Source organism: Rhopalosiphum maidis, chromosome 1, assembly GCF_003676215.2.
Source record: "Rhopalosiphum maidis isolate BTI-1 chromosome 1, ASM367621v3, whole genome shotgun sequence".
Taxonomy (NCBI): domain Eukaryota; kingdom Metazoa; phylum Arthropoda; class Insecta; order Hemiptera; family Aphididae; genus Rhopalosiphum; species Rhopalosiphum maidis.
The window spans coordinates 62,427,905-62,451,241 of NC_040877.1; the positions used below are offsets into that span (position 1 = coordinate 62,427,905).

At 26.0% G+C, this 23,337-nt stretch overlaps 1 protein-coding gene across 2 annotated transcripts in view; it reads left to right on the plus strand.

Moving 5' to 3' along the window:
* The window catches only part of LOC113554118 (neuroligin-1-like), a 274,533-nt gene that overhangs the window by 214,725 nt on the left and 36,471 nt on the right, over window positions 1-23,337 (plus strand). Inside the window, exons 2-3 of one of the 2 annotated variants that reach the window (XM_026957831.1) lie at window positions 5,596-5,745; window positions 17,807-18,007. In XM_026957831.1, coding sequence (XP_026813632.1) covers window positions 5,596-5,745; window positions 17,807-18,007 — 351 coding nt within the window. The remainder of the gene's footprint in view (window positions 1-5,595; window positions 5,746-17,806; window positions 18,008-23,337) is intronic. The other variant, XM_026957824.1, reaches the window with a different exon arrangement.

The window sequence follows — 23,337 nt, forward strand, 5'->3', positions numbered from 1 at the left end:
CTGTTTTCCAACTTGTGGAGAAAAAAAGTGAAATCCACAATTTATCATAACAGGAATATAAAATAAGCAATTTTTTTTTTGATTTACCGTTTACTGCGTTTATATTTAATATAACAGAATATAATTATATTATATGGCTGCAAGATATGTTTTATTTCGTTTTCATTTCTTTCTGTATTTTCGGTTAGAACTGTACTCAATGCAATGTTATGATACATATATATAATAGTGGCAATGGTGTGTGGGAAAATTCATTACACCTAAGACCTTTCCAAACTAAACATATAAACACACCTTTCAGCTATACTTCATACATGTTTTTGTGGATGATTCACAACCGTTGTTCTCGGTTTTTAACGCCCCTTAGTGATACCGATAAAATTGAATCCTAGTATTTCCACCGGCATTGTTGACGTATAAATTACCTACGAATGCATAATGTCATATAAATTTCTAGTTGTGTTAAAATACCGTTACGACTATACGAGACTGAAAATTAAAATTAATTCCGTCTAGCGAATAAAACCACTAGTTAAGTATACACATTGACAATCCGCCAAGAATTGTATACCATAGTAAACAAAAACATGAGTATCCATTAAAATAATTGTTCTGGAAACGTACCTCATGTCGGTTAAAATATAGGTAATATAATAATAACATTACCTACGAGTTCTGTGTATAAACATTATTATTATTCGATTTGAAAAGTGTATTCTCGTAGATAGACCGATATCGGTCGTTCAAGAATCATTAAGCAAAGTCCCGTCACCCATATATCCATATGCACGAAATACGAACCGTTATCTGACAAAATTATATCAATTTGAAAATGATAATATTATTTTTAATTACTCGAATATTTAAAAATTATCTAGACATTAGCTATTAAGTTACACCTACTTATATTATGAATTTTTGTTCTCAGTTTATACAAAAAAAATATAGAGTTACTTCAAGACAGTTGTAATTTCGTATTGTTTTTATTTATTATTAGATTTTATATTTTTGTCTTACTCGTGCACCCTTCCATATAATATTTTATTTTAATATGTATTTATGGCTGTGAATTTTCAACTTAAAATTATTATTGCACTATATAATGTATAATAACAATTAATTTTTTTGTTTCTTTAGTGTTATATAGCCGACATTACATTTAGAAATTTTTTTTTTCATTTTAATTCTTGAGGAACTTAAAACAGTTCGTCATTATCCTTAGCCGTGTCTAATAACAATTGTATACAATTGTTTTTATAAATTATAACAATTACTCATCAACTCAATATAATAATGCATTTTTTAATTAAATAACACATTATTTTCCGAGGAGACATGAAATTTCTTTCTTTAAAACTAAAATTTCAGCAATTTTACTGTGGTTGTCTGTTAAATTTGTAAAAGTGTTTCAATGTTTGTAAGATATCGTTGACGCATGTTTATATACGAATAGAATGTAACTTTTTAACAGCTTTTTGAGTGGTTTTCGATAAAACTCAGACTTCGCGTTAATGTCGAGATTGTGTTGTCAGTAGAAAAGTGAGAGAAGGGTTCCTAATGACAGCGATATGTTTTGGAAGCCATTAATCAGCCCCGAGTGTCGATAAGACGTCGCCAGAAAATAGAGAAGTGAGGAATATTCAAAAGGGGATGTCGATAAAGTCGATAAAGAGGAAAAGAAACCTCGGTAACATATCACTGATAAATAATTATGAAATAAATCGTTCCCCGTGCATAATATTCTATTCGTATAAATATACGAATTATAAATGCACATTATATTATTATACTGGTATTTATTTTATTTTATGAGAAAGTACCTACTGCAAACCAATAATAATATGTCGTTTGAACGTCACAAATATTGATATTAAAAATACTTTTCATAACCATTTGAAGTAACTTTTTTTTTGTTTGTTGTCATACGATTTTTTCAAATCTTTTTGTTTTGTGTAATTTTTATAATATAATTATTAACTTTTCATCATAATCATCGTTCGCACATAAATCACTCGTGGCTTGCACATTTACACCGTTATAATAATGCGCGAATTTGTTATCATTACAGAATATCTGAATACATAATACAAAGCTTATACTTTTTTTCCCCCATTGCAAATTACGTATATTCAGTATATACGTATTACGTATTTCGTTTGCAATTCGAATTAACAGGAAAATCGTAATCACGACGCGACGCTATTTCCCACCCACGGCTACACGCTCAGACTTCTTTTGACGAGGCATACGTAATCTGTCTCGTAGAATACGAATTAATGTATTAGTATTAGTCATTACTGTTGCTTTAAGTTCGTTGTTTACAATAAAAATGCTATTCGAAAACAATAAAGTATGTCGTATTGCCTGTGTCTGTGTCTGCCATTATATAGGTGCTATATTATTATCGTTATCGATACATCCGTTTTTGTATGAATCACTCTCAATAATATGTATGTCCGTATCGCACCGTAGTAATTTCTACTATTATACTCAATGTCATATTATTATTACTTTCGTTGTCGTCGTGACATCGGTACGATTTCTGAACGTGTGCGACAACATGCTATCGTATGCGTGGTAAAACCACACGGTGTTCATTTAAATGTTGAGCTCTTTGTGTCAGAATTTCGTTCCCACGATCCAGACACCTCGCGCGGCTTATACGAACTGTGGCGGCGCGGGAGTGTGATCGCCCCCTCGCACACGGGACTCCGCGCGCGTAGGTCAATCTCGACCGGCGCCGGTGTACGTCCACGGAGCACGTCTTCGCGGTTTAGTATCATGTTAATCCGTCAGCATAATATATAATATACATATTAAATATATACATGTATAATGTATATTGTGTATATAGGGTTTTCCAAACAAAACGCAAAACACTGGGTCGCAACGGTTAAGGCGGCACACGCTTGCCACCGCAATCCAGACCTAATGTTGTGCTGTGTACGGCAACAGATGTTCCATTGTTGTGTGCCGCACCCGTAACGCGATCCTAAATGGACACGGGGCCTAGCCCGTCCAAAAACTGTGTGTATAATATGTATATACATAACGTATTCGCGAAGAGTGTGTTTTGGGTAAAGTTTTAATCTCACCTCTTCTCCGACCACTTTCCCGTCCGCATTCGGAGAACACCGACCGATCTACCAGCGTTTCCCTCGATTAATAAATCGTCTGAGACGTGTGTTTATATACCTATACATATAATATGTATAATACGTATATACACTCGTAACTTTCCGTTACCTAGTATAATATTATATACCTACCGACATGAAATCCTATTCGCCGGTGGTTCCTCGACGACCCTCGACGGCAGACCTCACCACCCACCACTGGTAACTTATACGTCTGGAGCAGACCGAGTGCAACTACTATGTACAATAGATAATATACATTATACACGCTACGAGGTGGGACGGAAATAAAATCCTTTTTGAATAGCTTCCCGCGGGTATTACGTCGATGAAAATAGCGTAGTTCGACAACTACCGACCCGAAAGTGGCTGTCTGATGGACAACAATTCGAAAGATCACTGCTTTACTATGCTACATATTATCTATAGTTTATCGTATGCGATCATCTCATATTATGATCACGACTTTGAGGTCGAATGCAATTTTTTTTTACGTATATTTCGGATGTTTTCAGTGTGTAAACGATATAATAAATATTATTATACGCGAAATATGATATAATATGACACTATAAAAATACGTATAATGTATATAGTGCGCCAGCCGGTCCAGTCGTAATCCCGCACACTTAAAAAAACGCGCGTGGAGAAAAATAAGAGATTCGCGAGTCTGATCTAAGCCCGAGTTTAAGTAGACTTAAACATTACATTATGAAATACGGTAATATACCGCAATTTTCGCACGATAAACCAGATATTGGTGCTATTTCGTATTGCATTAATATAATTGTATATAAACATAGCGGTGATTTAGCTTAATATAATATATATATATATATGTGTGTGTGTGTATAAAACGCCTAATGCAATTCGATTTTAATTGTAACTCAGCAATTTTTTCTGTGTAATTATTTGGTATTTTTTTACAAATTTATACCTAAACTTTATAAAGTATGTGAGTGTATTATTACTCGAACGTTTCAAATCCTTTTAAATATAATACGTAACAAGTTTGAAAACGTAAACGGCAAAAGTTTCTTAATGTCGCGTGACCTCGTTGAACGCCTATAAATAATGGACAAGTCATTGAACGTTTCGAAAACTATTCCAGTGACTTCAATATTGAATTTTGGAAGTAGGCAAAACTGCACAACGGGTATATACAAGTTATGTTTGACACGATATTGAAAAAAAAAGTTTCTAGGTATACACTTGAAGCAATAGAAAAGCAATAGAGTTGCTGTATATTAATAGCAGTTGGCTTTCAAAGTTTTGTTAATATCAATTTGCTAGCACTCATAATTTATTGAAATAATGCTGTCAAAGCTTTACGAAAAACAAAATATAACCACCAGTAAATATATGAAACCTATAAATATTTATATGTGTGTATATGTGTGTGTGTGTGTGTATGCGTGTGTGTGTATACATAGAGCTACACGAGGCTGTTCTGAAATCTGACCCGAGTACGTAATTGGAATTGTTCAAATATTTTTAATGAGACTTCACTCCTGTTATTTCACGTTTCGTCAATGCATATGAATACCAACAGTATTATTTTGTGTGCGTTAAACATAAAACTTAACATACCAAATCCAGACATATACTATTGATTGGCATACAATATAGAACAACAATGTATTTGGATTTTTCCCATACATTTTACTTGACCTAAATAAACAGTAATTTTGCTTTTATGATGGCTTCGTCTCGGGTGTTCATATTCAAATCTTACATATTATACGAGTTTATGTGAGATACGCCCGAGTCGTATTCGAGTAGAATTCATTTAAAGCTAGTTCATATTCAGCATCTTTGACTTACTTAGATGCAGTATGCACTGTATACACAGCAACCCGCGTATAAGTAGAAAAAACCCATCATCGTAAAATACGTCTCCGTATCTCAAAACTCACAGGTCTGCCGCTTGTTACTTATTTATCCCATTATTCATATTATGTTTTTCAACGTATGAATATATACCTGCGGGTAGGTATATATAATATAATATGGCTTTGCTCGATCTAAGAGTATTTGAGAGGATACGTATACGGTTTATGAATTTGTAAATATATATTATATACCTGTGTTATATAGACGTAAAGTTTTAGACAAGTTATTTTTTTTATAGAAAAAAAAACATCTATATGTATTAAGTTTAAGATTAGTAGCTTATTTTCGTTTGAGAGCCAAAGGTAAAATTGAAAAATAATAAATACGCACGCATACACCATCTGAGACGGACGTCGATAGATCGATAGCTGTAACCGGTATTATCGTAAAACCGTGAGTTTTATGGTAAATTTCTCGTTGGACCAAAACGTCATTTGGCGGCGGTCTATTGCTCGCTAAGTCTTCCTCTGGGAGTTAAGCTATTTTTACTGTCAGTAAAAAAATATTATTTATGGTATAAAAATAAGAAAACCACAATAACCTTTTTGTTAATTACTTGTTTTAGGGAGTAGAATCGTCCGCAAGTATCCCGTATTGGTTTTCATACACGGAGAATCGTATGAGTGGAATTCCGGAAACCCGTACGACGGACGAGTGTTAGCCAGCAACGCGGAATTGGTTGTCGTCACGTTAAACTACAGGCTTGGCATATTAGGTAAATTAAAAAAAAAGTAATTAGAAACAGGTAAAATATGTTGTATAGGCGGGCGTATTGTTATTATGTATAAAATAATACAATATTTCACAACAAATATTACCATTTAAATGATTTAATATTGCGTTTGCATTAAAATAAAACATAAGCAGAAATTAGTTTATAACTACACATTAAAAAATAGTATTAAACACCTATTTAATGATTTTCAATATTCATATAAATATTTTTTGTACTTTACCACCCACAAGTAACGTATTCTCATATTACAACATGCATTTAATTCTTTAGATATGTGTGTGTACATAATACAAGTAAATAAGAAATTTATAACACTTTTCTTTTTATTAGATAAACATTAAACTATTACATACATTCAATAAATAATACAATTTATCTATCATATTAAATGTTCTCAAAATGGAAAACTAGATATCAAAAATGTAAAATTTTGAAATATTTAACTATATATTATGTTATACAAATTAATTTAATGTAATTAAAATGTATAAAACCATTAAAACGATGAAAAAATATTTAATTATATAATTTGATTAAAATTTATCAAAATAATTAAATTGATTAATTACAATAATTTAACATAAATTGGTTCAATTCAATAATTTACTTAAATTATCATTAAATTATCTATAAAATTGTCTATAAAATCGACATAAATTCACATAAATTCTCATAAATTGACTGTAACTGGACTAGTCAGTTGCAGCTATTTAGATTTTAGAAGGTATAACTTTTAAAATTAATTATTATATTTATTCACAGAGTTTTTGTGTAATTAACATATAGTAATAGCTCTGAGATTGGCATTTGATTAAGTGTGTTCCTAGCATAATAATCATAAAAATAATTCATTAAATATTCATCTAAATTAATAATTGAAATAAAAGCTAAACAAAAAAAACACATTTTATATAGTAATTTAAACGTAATTAGTTTTGTCATTTAATTATGTTTATGTAAAACACTAAAAAAAAACTAAAAAGTATAGAAGATGAATTGCCTAAAGCTGTTATTCTCATTTCCTTCATCCGTTACTGCATTCCTGAAAATATTCAATTCTTTTACTGAAAATGGTTTTCTCTAGAGAACTCGCTTTGAAAATGTTCTCTTTAGTTTGTACATTTTTATTTTCTGTATACGAGAAATACATACCATCAAAGATATATACAAAAAATAGTATACTATTGTAATGTAAAGTTTATGATGTACCTATATATATAAAAGATTATTTATTCCAAAATATATGAATTAAGCAATTATTTGACACGGATGTTATTAATTAACACAATATTATTTAATTATCTATGAATAAATAATAAAAAAGTAAAATGTATTCTTAAATGTTATATTGTACTATGGCTCTAAATTATATTTCAGTAAAGCAAAAATTTAAACATACGTTATAATTATAACTCAGGTTATTACTATTCATTAAACAAAACAAAATTAATATTTTTTAGTAAATATTTGTTTTGAGTCCTTTGAGAAAAAAACTTACACAATGGCTTATTGTAATTATATTGATTAGCTTAATATGTATCGTTTTTTGGAATGCTCTAAATTGTTTAGTATAATATATATTCTAATATATGTGTTTAATTCATCTGACAATTTAATAATTTAAACATATCTGAAATGTTTCATATGTCCTGTTTTTAAATATAAATAAAAAAATTGTTATTAGGTACGTTTAGTATTTCCATTAATTTTACTTTATAAGTATAGTAAAGGGATTTTTAAGTTTTGATTGTGAATGGTTTAAAAAATTACATAAAGTGCAATTGTTTTTAAGTTATAAAATTGAACATTTAGCGTTCGAGTGGATAACTATTTACAATGTATTATTATGACTGAACATAATGATATGATTACTCAATAATATATTCATCTTTTTATTTATTTGATGACAAACAAATTTATCCATATTGAATCTACTGGTAAGTTCAGCTTACTTGCTGATTGATTCGATCATATTTTGCTTAAATGATATTAAATTTATTAATCTTAAAACTTTTATAATTTTTTTTTTAAATGTTCTTCCATAATACTGATATATATTGATATACGTATACTTATGTAAATAAAATATTACGTTTAACTTTTACATATATATGCATGTTTTTTTTTAAATATTCAATCTGTTTACAAAATAAAACAATAAGTAATAATGATAACATAGAAGAAAAAGTATATACAAACATGAATCACGTGAAGAAGAAACCATTCATTAACAGAACCTCCGAATTTTTTTTTCCTATTTTAGATATTGTGTATGTACAAGTAAAATTAATATCCTTCAAGTTGATATCGGCACTAAGTGCAACAACTTCAAACCGGGTATCGATATTTTATCACAAATTTGCTATATTTTCGGAATATACTGTATTAAATTAGAAGATAGGAAACTAAAAACAGTATATCAAAATGTAGTGAATTCGTAGCAAAACATTAATATGTGATTTGAAGTCGTAGCACTAAGTATGGTTGATAGCTTAAAATACAAGTAAAATTACGTAAAATTAAAACAAGATACAATTGAGAATATAACATACTAAAATATATTACGAAAACATTCTAATGTTGAAATTTTTATTCGGCTTATAAGTATACATTTAAAATTTTAAACACACATTTTGAATTTGTTGGATTAAAAACTATATTAACATAATATAATTATATTATATATTCACAGTATTGACACTTTTTTTAAAGTTTCGATACACTATGTGGAAGTAAAAATAAAAATAAAAAACACAAGAATACATAAAACATTTTCGGTAGGTTAATTTTCTCTTAATTGTTTTATAGAACCATATTGGCCATTTTTACCTTTTATATTTCGAGTGGTTTTAATTTTAAAATGACTGTAAATATCAGCTACAATGAAAACGCTTTGTTTAATTTTACCATGTTAAACAAATTCACAAGTTGAAAAAATATTCCTATATACTTTTTTCTAGTTATAATTAATTCAGTTTAAAATTTGCATAATATGGGTAAACATGTACAGTGTGAAAACTAACTTTAGAAATAACAACTATAGCCGTTTTTAAAATAATAAAATAGTCTTTATATAATATAAAACTTTTATACAATTAAGCATACCAATGAGAAACATAGTTTAAAACGAATAATAAATTTGACGTATATAATATAGGTATAGGTATTATTAATTTTATGCATAAATTGTATTTAAATAAGATCTCTTAAATAGTATACATCATATAAGATGTATTGTCTAAGTAACGCCATTTAAATCTTTAATTCACTAAACATTTTGGATTGACTGCAGTTTAATTTTTCATAGATTGACGTTTATACTTTTTATTCTTTTTCCTTCTTTTATAAAAAAATCATTATATTATTACCGAACAGTTCACATCAGATACAAGTCAATACATTAAATGAAAAACAAACTAAAAGCGCAACTTTCAAATAATATATAAAAGACTATTATACACCAGTTTAATATTATATACATTGAAAAAAAATGTAATGATTAATAGTGCAATTTTATCAACTAAATAAACTTGTTAAGTTAAGGAATACTTTATTAAGCATTTCACCTACCTACCATTTAGTTTTATTATAATAATATAAATTATATGAATTATATAGTGTTAAAACATATAAATATACCTTTAATATAGTATATATTTTTTTATTATTTTGAATAACATAAACAGCAATATAATCAACAATACATAAAAACAATTTAATATAAAATGTCTAAAAAAATTTCATTTATCATTAATACATTGCGAAATATATTGCCTTGATGTTACATAATATCGCGTCGTATGTTTAATATAATATTTAGTGAATCAAACTAAAATCAAAATATCGATGACTATAAACCTGAAGTATTGTTAATACACAATGACAGTTTCGATTCATGAACAGAAAAAAAGACCCTTGAAGTGTTTATGAGATTTTTCTCTTATCTTTCTTTTGACATTTTATCAAACACAAATCAACTTGTCTTCAACCAATTTTGGTTTAGATTTAACATCTATCAATAATGACACAGAATAAAAACAATAAAAAGAAGAAAAGAAGAAAAAATAAAACATGTTACATTGTATTCATTATTCATGTAGATTTATTGCCATGACGTTTATTTGTAAATATTTAATAATTAAAATTAAAATTTAACACACACACAATTTCAGTCAATTTTTTACTACCATTTTTAGAACTAAAATGTATGCTTTAAAATTTAAAATTTTATATTCTTATATTTTTATTTATAATTTACATATTTTGAAATATTGTTATTTTTATGTTTTTTTTTTTTAATTGTATATATAAATATCAGTATAAATTACTTAGCTACTCAATTCTATTAATTGTATACATAACACATATTATATAATAATACAATTTAAGTATGAAAATTTCAGAATACATACACTGATATTATAAAAAAAAAAAAGTTGGTTTGTTAAAACTTTACAATTTACAATCTTGTAATCTAATAATTTTATAAGCAAATATGACATTCGTAGAATAAAAGTGGCCTTATTATCTTTTGAACCGAAATTTTAAGGCTACATCATTGTTTATATTCTTTAGTTTTATAATTTGTTAAGTTATATTTCTTAGGTCTTTACACCAAACTTTTTTTTGAAAACACCTAGTGTATATTTTCGAGTGACTTGAAAGATATATATAAGATACGAATTAAATTAGTAAAATAGAAAAAATTATTAGTTCTTATGAAAAATAATATAAAGGAGTTTAATAAGTTGATTCAAAATTTTAACATTAAATGTTTTAAATTAACAAGTGTTTGTTGAACTAAGAATACCTACTAGTTAAACTTTATAATTTAGTATTGGAACAATTTTATCATTAAAACTTTTAGAACTATTATTTCTTCTAAAGTTTTTCCCGTATAAAAATGAAATCAATAATTTTAATAATTAATGATTGATTTATACTGACCGATGAGTAACCTAATCGTTTTATTTAAATTAAATTCCTTATTTTATTTTTTATAATACTAAACAGCTTATTTATTCTATAAATTTATAATTTTTCTATAACATACAGTTTCAAAAAGTTTATTCGACGATTTGATTTTGTATGACTTGTTTAAATAGTGCAAACAAGTTTTCAAAGTAAACTTTCAATAAATAATAATAATAATTATTTATATTTTACTTAACTGTGCAATTATTATAATAAACAAATCTTTGAGAATTGAAAATAACCATTGCTATGAAACATCACATAAATTTATAAAACTTAATGTATTACCTTAAAAGGATTCGAGGAATTTTGAAATAAATAATATTACATGGTTATATACAATATGCACTATTTTTTTTTTTTTTTACATCACTAGTAATACATATCCCTACGGTTTTAACCCACGATGTGCTCTATTATTATGTTTAATAATATTATTATGGCGATGTTAAAGTTTTTAGGTTGTCAAAAATTACCATAAATTTATAAAAAGAACCAAAACGTATAAAAATATTTTAAATTGAGGTGAGAAAAGTTAAAGGTCAAATTCATATTTTATTATGCAAGTTTACGTATAAAAAAATAAAATTGTAGCCAAAGTAAGACATTTGTTTTCTTATGCAGCTCATCTGTGTATTTATATACATATAGCACATAATATAACATTCAATATATTAAAACACCCATTAGATTTACCACAAATAACAATACACTATAGAACGTGTGGGTATATAATATGTATATTGTATATCATACATGGTCGTCAATGATTTTAATTGACTTCAAAACTTGGAACTAGAAATATCACTTCATCGTTATACCGTCTTTGATATTTTTAAAAGTATTTTAAATAACGTAAATTATTTTACTACTTATAGAAATTAGTATTCTTTGTTTAAAGTATAACTTTTAAATTTTAGTTCATAGTCGATGTATACCTAGATAACAACCTAGATAGTGCCTTTTTTACAATTTAATATTTAACAATGCTATCTTGTAAAATAAATTAATACTGTAAGATAAATGTATTATGTATATTAAATTCACACAAAAATAAATATATATATATATATATATATATATTATAAAATGGTATGATTTTTATCGTGCTATTAAAAATATTTCTGTAGTACACTGAATATTATATAAAAAAAAGCTTTTGATTATATTGGTATATTGTAATTTGCTGAACTCTCTATAATTGTCATTTATGTGAAAGCCACTCATACACTTTTTACTATACATATCAAAATGATGTTTTCCTATATAAATTATTCATTCAATTATATTTAATAAAAACGTTAATCTCGCTCTTGTGTAAATCATACTGAAGTGTTTTAATATCAAAAACACGATTCATGATATACTTATTATTATTATTTGCAAGTCAAACTGTTCAAACAAATACTTGAAAATTATTCGTTTTAACAGCTTTTAAGTTTGTCAATCCATTTACTACTTACTCGGTCTCATAATATTTGCTCATTCTATTAACTATTACTCACCATCTTCACAACTTTTGTTCCATCGTGTGATTTCTATAGTACTGTTCGGCTTCTATGCGTTTAATTTAAATTATTTTTCCTTCGTTTATATTTATTTTTGTTTCTCTTCCGTTTATATATGGCCCATATTATATTGCGTTGTATTTATTCCTTTTGAAGATGACAAACTTCCGTTTACGCTGTACGCTTATAGTGTACTACGCTTCCCGAGCAACAATACGCCTGTTTAATAGTGGTTATATCAATGTTTTATATGACAAAAGTTTGTAACGACTGCGGTTACCGGATAAAACCTTTGACTTTACAACAATAGAATTCACTGTAATTATTATTCAACTGTAAATTTATCTTGTTGCATTTACCATAATTTATATAATGTACAATATAATATCAATTACAAAAATAGTAATAAAAAATATTGTTGATTGTTGGTTTCAATCGTTTATTATCGTTTGTGATTTCTATCGTTTAGTTGTATTTAATATGTTTCGAATTCATAATGACATAATATATTTATATATATATATATATATATTATACACATACAAATTAAAATATTATTACGTACTTATTGTAGATAAATATTATTTCGTATAATCAAACCCCCAGTTTCAAATATTTAAGTGGTATTGACCAATCTTCAATCAGTCTTAATTTTATATCAATTAAATTATTGAAACGTGGTATTAGATTTAGTTTTTACGGAAAACTAGTATAAAAACATCAAAAATCTCTTAGCACAGCGTAATTCGTGTGAGCTCTAAAAGCCACAAAAAACATTGCACAATTGGTGAAAATACTCACGTACCTAAACTTGACTAAGAACACGTCTAAAATGTGCCAAAGCGAACGAGACTTGTCTACGAAGGATTTTAAATCTCCAAACAATATAAGAACCTACACTAGGTATATTGACCCTATATGTCCAACAGAGTTCTTAACTCACAAATTTACTGACATTAAGCGTAAAACTGTGTCGAAGTTTTGCGTTATGACTTATAGCTTTATTCACCATGAACTGGTAAGAATTCTATAACATTATTATAAAAACCATTGTGTATTATTTTTATTAATTACAATTTTATTAGATACATTATTTCTTATGAAATTGTATTTATTTTTTATTTGAATATAAATTAAATTCAAACAAAAAATAAGAAAAATAAAAAAATAGGGTTCTACAAGGTTAATTATAAACATTCCAATAAATGTTATTTTGCGAAATAAGCTAAAGGTAATGGATAATTTTAGTTATTGGACTTTAATATAAATTATAATGTCGTTCCACTGAGTTGTTTAAAATAGTTATGAAAGTTCAACGATTCAAAAGGAATTCGTAAAACATAAATAATTTAATAAATTGAAATGTATGGCCATTACTTTACATCGTTTTTCAGTTATTAAAAATATGCAATGTCACTATAAGATGTAATACATCATTTAAGCGTTGGATTCCATTTTGGATTCCAAATTTAACATAACTATAATAGTTATCCATTCGATACCTGATGTACAGCAGAACAGTATCCACTTGTTTATCGTTTTCATATTGAATATTATCTTGTTTTATCGAAAAGATCCTTTAAAAGTATTTCAATTTACATCAGTACTGACTTTCGTTTATGCAACAATATTAGTTTTCGTATATTAATAAAATGTGCAAATCATTATTTTTATTTAAACATAAGATAAAAATTCTCTAGTCAAAGTCAACATAAAGCATTATAAGTTTTATTATTAAGTATATATTTTCTTTTAAGACTTGAATATTTCGTATGAAAAACCTAAAGAGTTGTATGAATTTATACAATGCGCTTTCTTGTACGTATTCGTTACTTACTGTTAATATTTATAAAGTTGTGTCCATTCATCACCCCTCCCTGTTCTTTGGAAATTGTATTAGTTTCTATATATATATATATATATATATAGAGTATAATGAAGATTGTATTTCCTAATACATGAACGCATGTAATAGTACTCAAATATTTGTGTCAGTTGCCAATATGTTGAATGACCTTTAAATATTAATGCTGATAAGATATTTACTAAAATATGTATTCTAAAAATTCCACTATAATTGGCTATTGAATAATAGACTTACATTTATATTTAATTTGTGCCAGTAAACGACAAATTGTTTACCTAACTAATATTAACCAAGTGGTTTGTTTTTCTAAATCTATACACTAATATAAAAAAGTCTTTAAAACAGCCAAGTCTGTGTGTTTACTGTTTAATAGGCGATACAAGATGTTTCAGAGATAATATTTAAGTTAAAAATATTTATTAATTAGAAAAATTGTCAATATTTTTTTATTAAAACCATTACACATGCCTATACATTTTTTTTTTTTTGAAAATATTTTTTATGCTTTTTACATTTCACGAAAACTTCTAGAAATTGCATAAATGCCCTTTTTAAAGTTCAATCTGAGTTCAATATTCAAACTAAAGAGGTTTTCTTGACAGATTTAAAGATATAAAGTGACCAAAAAGTGTTTACAAAAAAAAACCCTATTTTCTTGCAATTTAAAGTAAACCGTTTTTTTTACTCATTATATAAAATAACAATTTAAATAACAATAGAAAAATAATTGCTTTTTTTATAGCAAACGCTTGTATGAAAATTTGAATATTATTCTAACATAAGTTAATTCAACAATGTCGCCACAATAAAAATAATAAAAATAATAATAAGATAATTTATGAAAAATATAAATATACTCAGAATTTTGATTTGATTTGTGAAAGACAAAAATACCTAGCTTAAATCCTCGCGCTTTGATATTAAATTTGAAAGATTTAACTAGAAGTTAAAAAATTTAAACATATATATTTTTTGCTTTAATTACTTTTCTCTTCAGTACATCTCATTAAAACTTTTTTGTAAATGGATTAATGTAGTATAACATTTTCTGGAATTTAACAGAAGAATCCCATTGAAAGCCGTTCTTGTCATTCTGTTTTATAAAATATCAATAATAACACTAATTAAATTTATAAACATTGTAAACGTAAAATAAGCCAAGTTTTACTTTTATTAATACATGTCAAAAAAATGAAATCCTTCTACTCAAAAACAAGTTAAATATATTATTTATTTTAAGAATACAAATAATAGATATTCATATATTTTGTTATAATAATAGCTGCATGTTTAAACACAAATAAAATTTTATTTTTATGTATAATTGATTCTATATACATATTATTATTTATATTAGTTTCTCAAGTTTGTTTTAAATATAAGATAGTTACTTTACTATAATTCATAAATTGATGATGATTAACATCATAATAATAATAATCAATTTTATTAAAATATCGTAGTATTTAATGTTAACTTTTATAGAATAGTTTATGTTACTAAAATATCTAATATTTAAATCAAAATTGCATAAGTTAAATTATCTAACTCTACAATTGCTTATTTATTATTGAACAATATAATTGGTATTAGTCTACTATAAATGGTATCTAATGAAACATTCTTATAGATTATAAAATATTATAAGTAAATCAAAATATTATAACTCATATCATTTCCAAAGTTTAATTATATAATTTTGATAAGATACCTTTTGTTTGGTCTATGCTTAATGTTTTATATATCTAATTGGGATAAAAAAATGTATTATATTTTAGTTTTTATGTTATAATATTATTATTATAAATTCGAATGTGGTAACACGGCGACTTGAATAGGCAAAATCGATGCAGACTATCGACCATTTTTCATTCAATACAAAAAAAAAGATTATTTTATTTTATAAATAATTAAGTTATATTTAATTAATTAATCATATTATCAGGCTATTATTAAGCTTGAGAATATAATAAATAGACTGATATATTATAGGCTTTAAGGGGAAAATTTTTTTTTGAGTTGTTCCATTTCCCACTTTTTTTTAGGTATAATTTACATTAGAATATAATAATAATATGAATATATTTAACCAAATAATGTCTGAATACATAGGTATTGTAGATAAATAAGAACTCTGCAATAATTATTAATATTTTTATTTATAGTTATAAATAGTTATTTAAATTTTTCTAAAATAAATTGAATATTTTAAATAGAAAAAAGTTACTGATTTTCACTCTTGCATTACTCAAATATTAAATATACTAATAAACAATTATGAATTGTATTATCATAACTATAATGTATCTTTCTAGTGGAAAATCCATTAACTACAATAAGAAAATTATCAATGAATAAAAAAAAATAAGTAAATACATTTATAAATCATTAATAATAGCTTAAGTATTATGTAATAAATTACTTCATAGCAACGAACTTATTCTATATATCAGTAGATATTACAATAACAACAACTTTACTGTTATATTACTTAGAAGAAAATCAGTAGAAGCATTAAACGTGAACGTAAAAACTATGCGTACACACTACTTTTAACGGTAGAAATCATTGTCTACTGCATTTTTACAAATAAATAAACGGTTTTTGTAAACGTTCACTAGATACGAAATTTTATAATTCAATTATTAGGCACTAAATGTCGTTTTTTCTGTGTTTTACTTTAACTAAATTATATGCATAATAATTTAATGAACGTTTTTTTAATAAAATTTAATTTTTAATATTTTTCTAGTTATTGCTTTCCCAAGTTGCAAGTCATAAAAATAATATTAAATATTATTTCCCCAAATTTTCATTTTAAGAAATAACAATTCAATATTTAATTATAAATATGATTTTTATATTCATAATAACCTATTTTATGAGATGGTGGTTGATTTTTTGTTTTTAATCACCATTAGTGTTATAAAGTAAAAATTTCTTAATGCAAGAAAAAACATTTTGACTAAATTAAAGCATCGTTATCGATCAGAATATAGTTTATGGTTTACGAGTATGACCGTAGTTAATATTAAGTTTTAAATGATTATTCGTATAACATTAATCCCACGTTACACACGTCATCGTTATTACACACCATTGATTACTTATATTTCCGTAAGATTATTCTAAAACAACGTTCGTTTGCGAAAAAACTAAAACAGAGTAATTTCATCATCCTATTGTGTGACGCGAATACCAATGAATTGCAAAAATTATGAATTATAATAATTTAATACTATATGTATAATAAATTTAACTAATTTTATTTTTAAAATTTTAGTATAATAGTTATATAGTTTACAAACTTATAAATATTTTGTAGATTAATAATTGTATTAATTAATTTAATGTTTTAATAAATTATGTTATTGATGGATTTTTCCATGTTTATATTATAATAATATCAGGTAGTTAGATTATATTCATAAAATTAGTTTACTTTCCTAGTTTGCTACAACAGTTACCCGTATTCATATTCAGTTACTGTTTAGCAAGTATTTTAAAAGACAAAACCAGTATTTTTAAATCAACTTACTCTCATATTATCCTAGAAAAGTCAACTGACCAGGTTACTTCAGTTTATAAGAATTTTTTACGGAAATAAAATAAATGTATTAGCGGCGTTCTATTGCGTAGGTACCTATGGTTAATACGTTAATATAATCATTGTTTTTTGTTATTTTTTCAGGATTTTTGAACGCTAACGGTTCGCCTAACACAAGAGCTCGTGTGGCCAACTACGGTCTCATGGACCAAATAGCTGTACTCCATTGGGTGCAGCAGAATATCGCTCTATTCGGCGGTGATCCGGAGAACGTTTCTCTGATGGGTCACGGGCCCGGAGCCGCTTGTATAAACTTTTTAATGATATCGCCGACCGTGGTCCCAGGTACTAAAATTATAAAATATTCATATTATGACGTGTATTATTGTGACGGTAACCACACTCTGGATAGATTTCTCTATCTATCCACTACGATGGTATAAACCCCATAGAATATTATTACCAGTAGAATGACTATGGAAATGTTAACTCAAAAATTGATCAAGTTTGGGAATAAACTGGATTTCTTCATCAAGGGTACACATTTTCAACGAAACATTCAATAGTTATATTCATTTTATAGAGAATATTATTTTTACCTTAAGGTAAATATGTGTGTACTACAAACCAGAATAATTGTAAGCGCATTAGCATAATCACGTCACTGTGATGACTCAGTTTACGTATTATTATTTAAAAATTCGATCACAAGAGTTATTTTCTCTATTTATTCAGTTGATTATACAGTGCGTTTTATCCGAGCTACCTATTTATTTGTTCCACGTAACAAGATGATGTTGACTGTAGGTATTCTTTATACACATATTCATTACATCTTAAACCGGAGTACCTGTACACTTGAGTAATTTTATTTACGTGCGTCGAATAATTCCCGTGTATTCGGACGTTTCCAAAATTTAAGGATCAAGATCAGACGTTGTAAAATTATGCACCGTGCAGAGACCGCATTGTTCATCATGTGTGTACTAGGATTTGTTTAGTTTATCTTTAAACAAACTGTTATTATAAAAATAAATAATATAAGATAATAAACATTATTTAAAGGGCTTTACATGATTATCTGATTATTCTTTTAAATTTAAATAACATTAAATATATATATATATATGTACATATTGTATAACAATGAAATATTCTAAATTATTGTTTATCAATCATTTTTTTTGAGGAATTGTTGTTGATTTATTTTTGCTAGAAAACTTCTACAGTTGATGTGACTAGTATAATTTTTATTAAATATTCTAAAAACTATGGTTTTTAATGGTAAAAAAAATGGCTGTGTCTAATAATTAAAATGCATTTTTACTATAAATAAAAACAAATGTATTATAATATTTTCTCACAGACTTCATATAAGTACACAACATTTACCAACAAGTCTAATTAACTTACCATTAATCATCTTATGATATACCTTGAAATTTCCTTAAAAACTTTTAATTAAACAAAACGATTTTTTATTATATAAACATTCTGCATCATCTTTGATCAACAAACCACAGTTTATTTATTTACGACAAACATTTCATGAAATTAAGAACTTTATTTAAGTTCCCCGATAAAAAAATCTTAGGACGCTATTAAATTTGTTTTAAAATACAAATATTTTAATTTATGATCATAAAAAATCTTTATTTTATTTTTTATGAGGTACTGTGATAAATTATATTAAATATATTCTATTAAACATTGTTAATGACAGCTAGTTAACTGTAAAATATTTATATAGTGCCCTAGTATACATTAATTATTAATAGTATTCTAACTTATTCACTTAAATTATATGCAGTATACACATATCAATCCAGAACTTAGATATCTAAACTAATTGTACAACATTCTCTTTAAATAATTTTTTATAAATAAAGTTAGTTTTGGGTATTAGTTTTAATGATGTCGCGCTTTATTAAAAGTTATGTTTCCTTTTAACTAAAAGTTTTGTACATTTAATATATAAGCTAAAAAGTGAAAAATTATTTTAAATGTTATAAAAAATAATTTAAAAATGCCTATTCATTTAACTATAGTAATGTACAAAAAATCTTTTTTAAAGAACACAATTTAATCATTTTACCATTATTAGAATATATTATATAAGCAATTTATTACCGTTCGATGTATTATAATAAAAATTAAAATAAATAATATATTACATTTATTTAGGTAATTTTTTTCTGATTTTAAATCATTATAACTAAGAAATATTTCAATTCTATAAATAACTTAATTTTTGTAAATATATTTTTCTTTACTGTCTCACTGGAATTTATACATACTCTATAATTACATCAAAGAAAAATAGATATACGTATATATTATGCTCGTAGGTATTTCTCTTCAGCAATGTATAAACGTTATGTGTATGTCTTTAAAAAAAATTCTCTTAAATTCCTTTAAACAATTCAGAATTGTTAAAAAAAAAATATGAACAATATAATACATTTTTGTCATGCATTTCATTCTTATTTTCATTTCTAGAAATCTATAAGTATTGTCAATAAATATTTACAACACTATTTTATAAATTTATCATATAAAAATAATATAACTTAAATTTTTTTTTTATTTCCCAGGAAAAAAAATATGTACAAATTCATAATTATACTCACAGAAAAAAAAATCAAATTATTTTCTGCATAGTCTTTTTTTTTTGTTTTTAATTAGGTTATTGTTTCCTCTTCAATAAAATACTTGAATGTTTATTACAATCATATAATGATTTGACAATCAAACGTTGCAGATAAATGTGTGTTTTTTATTATTCTGTAATGAGCACTAATGGCTTTGTTGTGTAATTTCAAAACCTAAGTGAACTCAGAAAAGAACGGTGTAATAAAATATATGTGCTCTGATACTTATATGAAAATAATTGTTTCTTAGTAACACAACATATAATATCTTTGTACTTTTGGATAATTATAGTATCACAATCTAGCGGTGGAACGAGATAAAAAAAAAAAAAAAAAACAATAACAATAAGCTTATTTTATATTTAAATTAAATAGTCGTTTGGATTATATAAATGACGTGCGCGCACAATGATGCGTATGTGTGTGCATGTATGTATGTGTTTGGTGGCTAAGATAATGTGAACAACCGCAATGTACGTGAGATACGAATAAATTTTCATTCGCGGTGTTTCAATTTTCGAACGTTATGAATAATAACTTACGCCAGGGATATTATTAGTATCATTATTATTCGACTATAATATATAACCTGAGCAGGAATAAAAACTGTAGGATGCGTTTCTCGTATCGATTTTCCCATTTCGCATTTGTATCCATTACGAGCGGCGGCAGCTATTCTAACAAGCGCGGTGAGCACGAGGTCCACAGAATCCGACGACAGTCTCGTGGACACACATGGAACTGTTTAATTTTTCTCGGCACACATATAGTGCGCATATGCTAGTAGATGTGTGTGATTATGTGTGTGGATCTATTACTGTCTACGAGAGGACATGACACTCACTCTTTCTTGTCAATGAAATCCTCATATTTTAACCAGGCATTAAGTCCACGCGCTTATCTTTAAACAGCCAATCTGTCTGGATGACTGTTCTGTTTCTTCGTCCACCTCCCCTAGGAGCTTAACTATAATTTGTCACGCTTTTCGTTTGTCTCAACATCTATAACTTTACTACACCGTCATTCGCGAGACGTCATCAGCCCTGGCTCAGGCCAATCGCACACAATCGCACTGCGACCCATCTCGAAGTTGTTATTTTTAATAACGTTGATAAAATGCCGGTGTATGTGTGTATTGGTGTGTGAAACGGTCTGTGTCTTCAGATGTGCATACTTCTACATGCAGCAAGCGCATACAATACATATTAAGCGTTTCCAAGTATAATAGACTTCTTGCCCCAAAGCAAAATAAAATATTCCGTGATATGTATATTATATAGTTTATTTATTGACATATTTTTGTGCCAGTCATTATTTTTGTGTGTTTTTATTATTATTATTACTCGTTCCATTTTATAATATTCCTAAATAAACGTGTCTGTATAAAACTCGCATTGTACAATGACAATATTAATTAGTATTTTGATTGATTGAATTTATTATGCGTTATTTAAAACGTATCAAAACCAAATTCACTTGTTTGAAAAATTATTGAAAACTTTTTTATCGAATTAAGTGCCCTACACGTTCAAATAACGTACACTGACTTATATTAATTATTTTTTATTAATATATTATGGGCACTTTATGATTTTTAATAAATTAGTGTGCGTTTTTCATATTTTTCTTTCGATTTTTTTACTGGCTATTTAAAATATAAATTCCCATACTCAAATTATTGATACAATAACTTATTAAATGCAATATTTTTACTTAATATAACACAACATTTTTGGCATAAGTTCATTTTACATTTATATTGTTTGATCATTGACGACGGTTCAAATTATTTATCATTATAGGTATTTGAAATTATTGAGTTGATTAATGTTTAACTATTTTCCTAAGTTCGGAATCAAAATGAATTATGTTCCTTGTTATTTATTTGAAACTGAGTTCGTCTACCTTAGTAAATATAATATGGCAATCACTCCAAGATACCATGTTTATAGAAAATCGATTAAATATAAATACTATATTTTGCTAATAACTAAATTATATTAGTATTAACTGTTATAATTTAAATATCATATAAGTTTTTATAATATGAACTAAATACAAATCGAGCAATTTATAAAGTAATAATGAAAATATTTGATAATTTATCCATTATGTTAATAAATTACAAATATTATATTTTATATGTATAAATAAAAAAAAATTATCCGGTACAAAAATGTATATGGATCAGTCTAAAAGATATTAATATAAACTACTCAAAATGTTATAAGTCTTATTATTGAAAATATTAAAATTCGAAAGAAAAAAAAAGCTTCCCCTCGCAGAAAAATGAAATTATTAATATTTGTTTTTTATGCGTGTTTGAAAATGTAAAAAAATGTAAAATAATATATTTATTATGGATGAGTAACAATTATTGAAATAATTGTTTTTTATTTTTATTTTAGGTTCTTAAATGTTTTTCCTTTTGTAGGTACATATTTTTTTTTCTTTTACTATAAAGCACTAAGATTAAATAATGTATATATATATATTTGATGTATATATAATATTTATATAATGCGGATGGTACGGATTGTATTAAATTGAGTTGAAAATAAAATAAAAATAATGACGCGAATACATAATTTAAATAACTTTTTTCAATGAGGGCTAATTTAATAATAATTAATCGTATGCTAATCGCTTATATACACTATAGGACAAAGGTACAAAAGGAAATACACGCTATTCCGCTCGTAGACCTTGAATAATACAGTCTGTTATAATAAATTTGAATTGCTTATACTTAATGCACACCGTCGGGTTTATAAACTCGGCCATGCTCTACTGGATTTGAACGGTAAAACTCATTATTTAGAACAAGTATCGGTTTAACTATTATTTTAATAATTTTGAACGCATTCTGACAAACGTGATTTGAGCACTTCATTTTTAAATTAATACTAATCGAGATTTCAGATGTGCCATATCGTGTTGTTGGACATTTAAGTATATCAATTATGTAAACGTTTACGTTTAAAAGATCTCATCTTCTTTATTGTGTTTTACCATAATTTATTT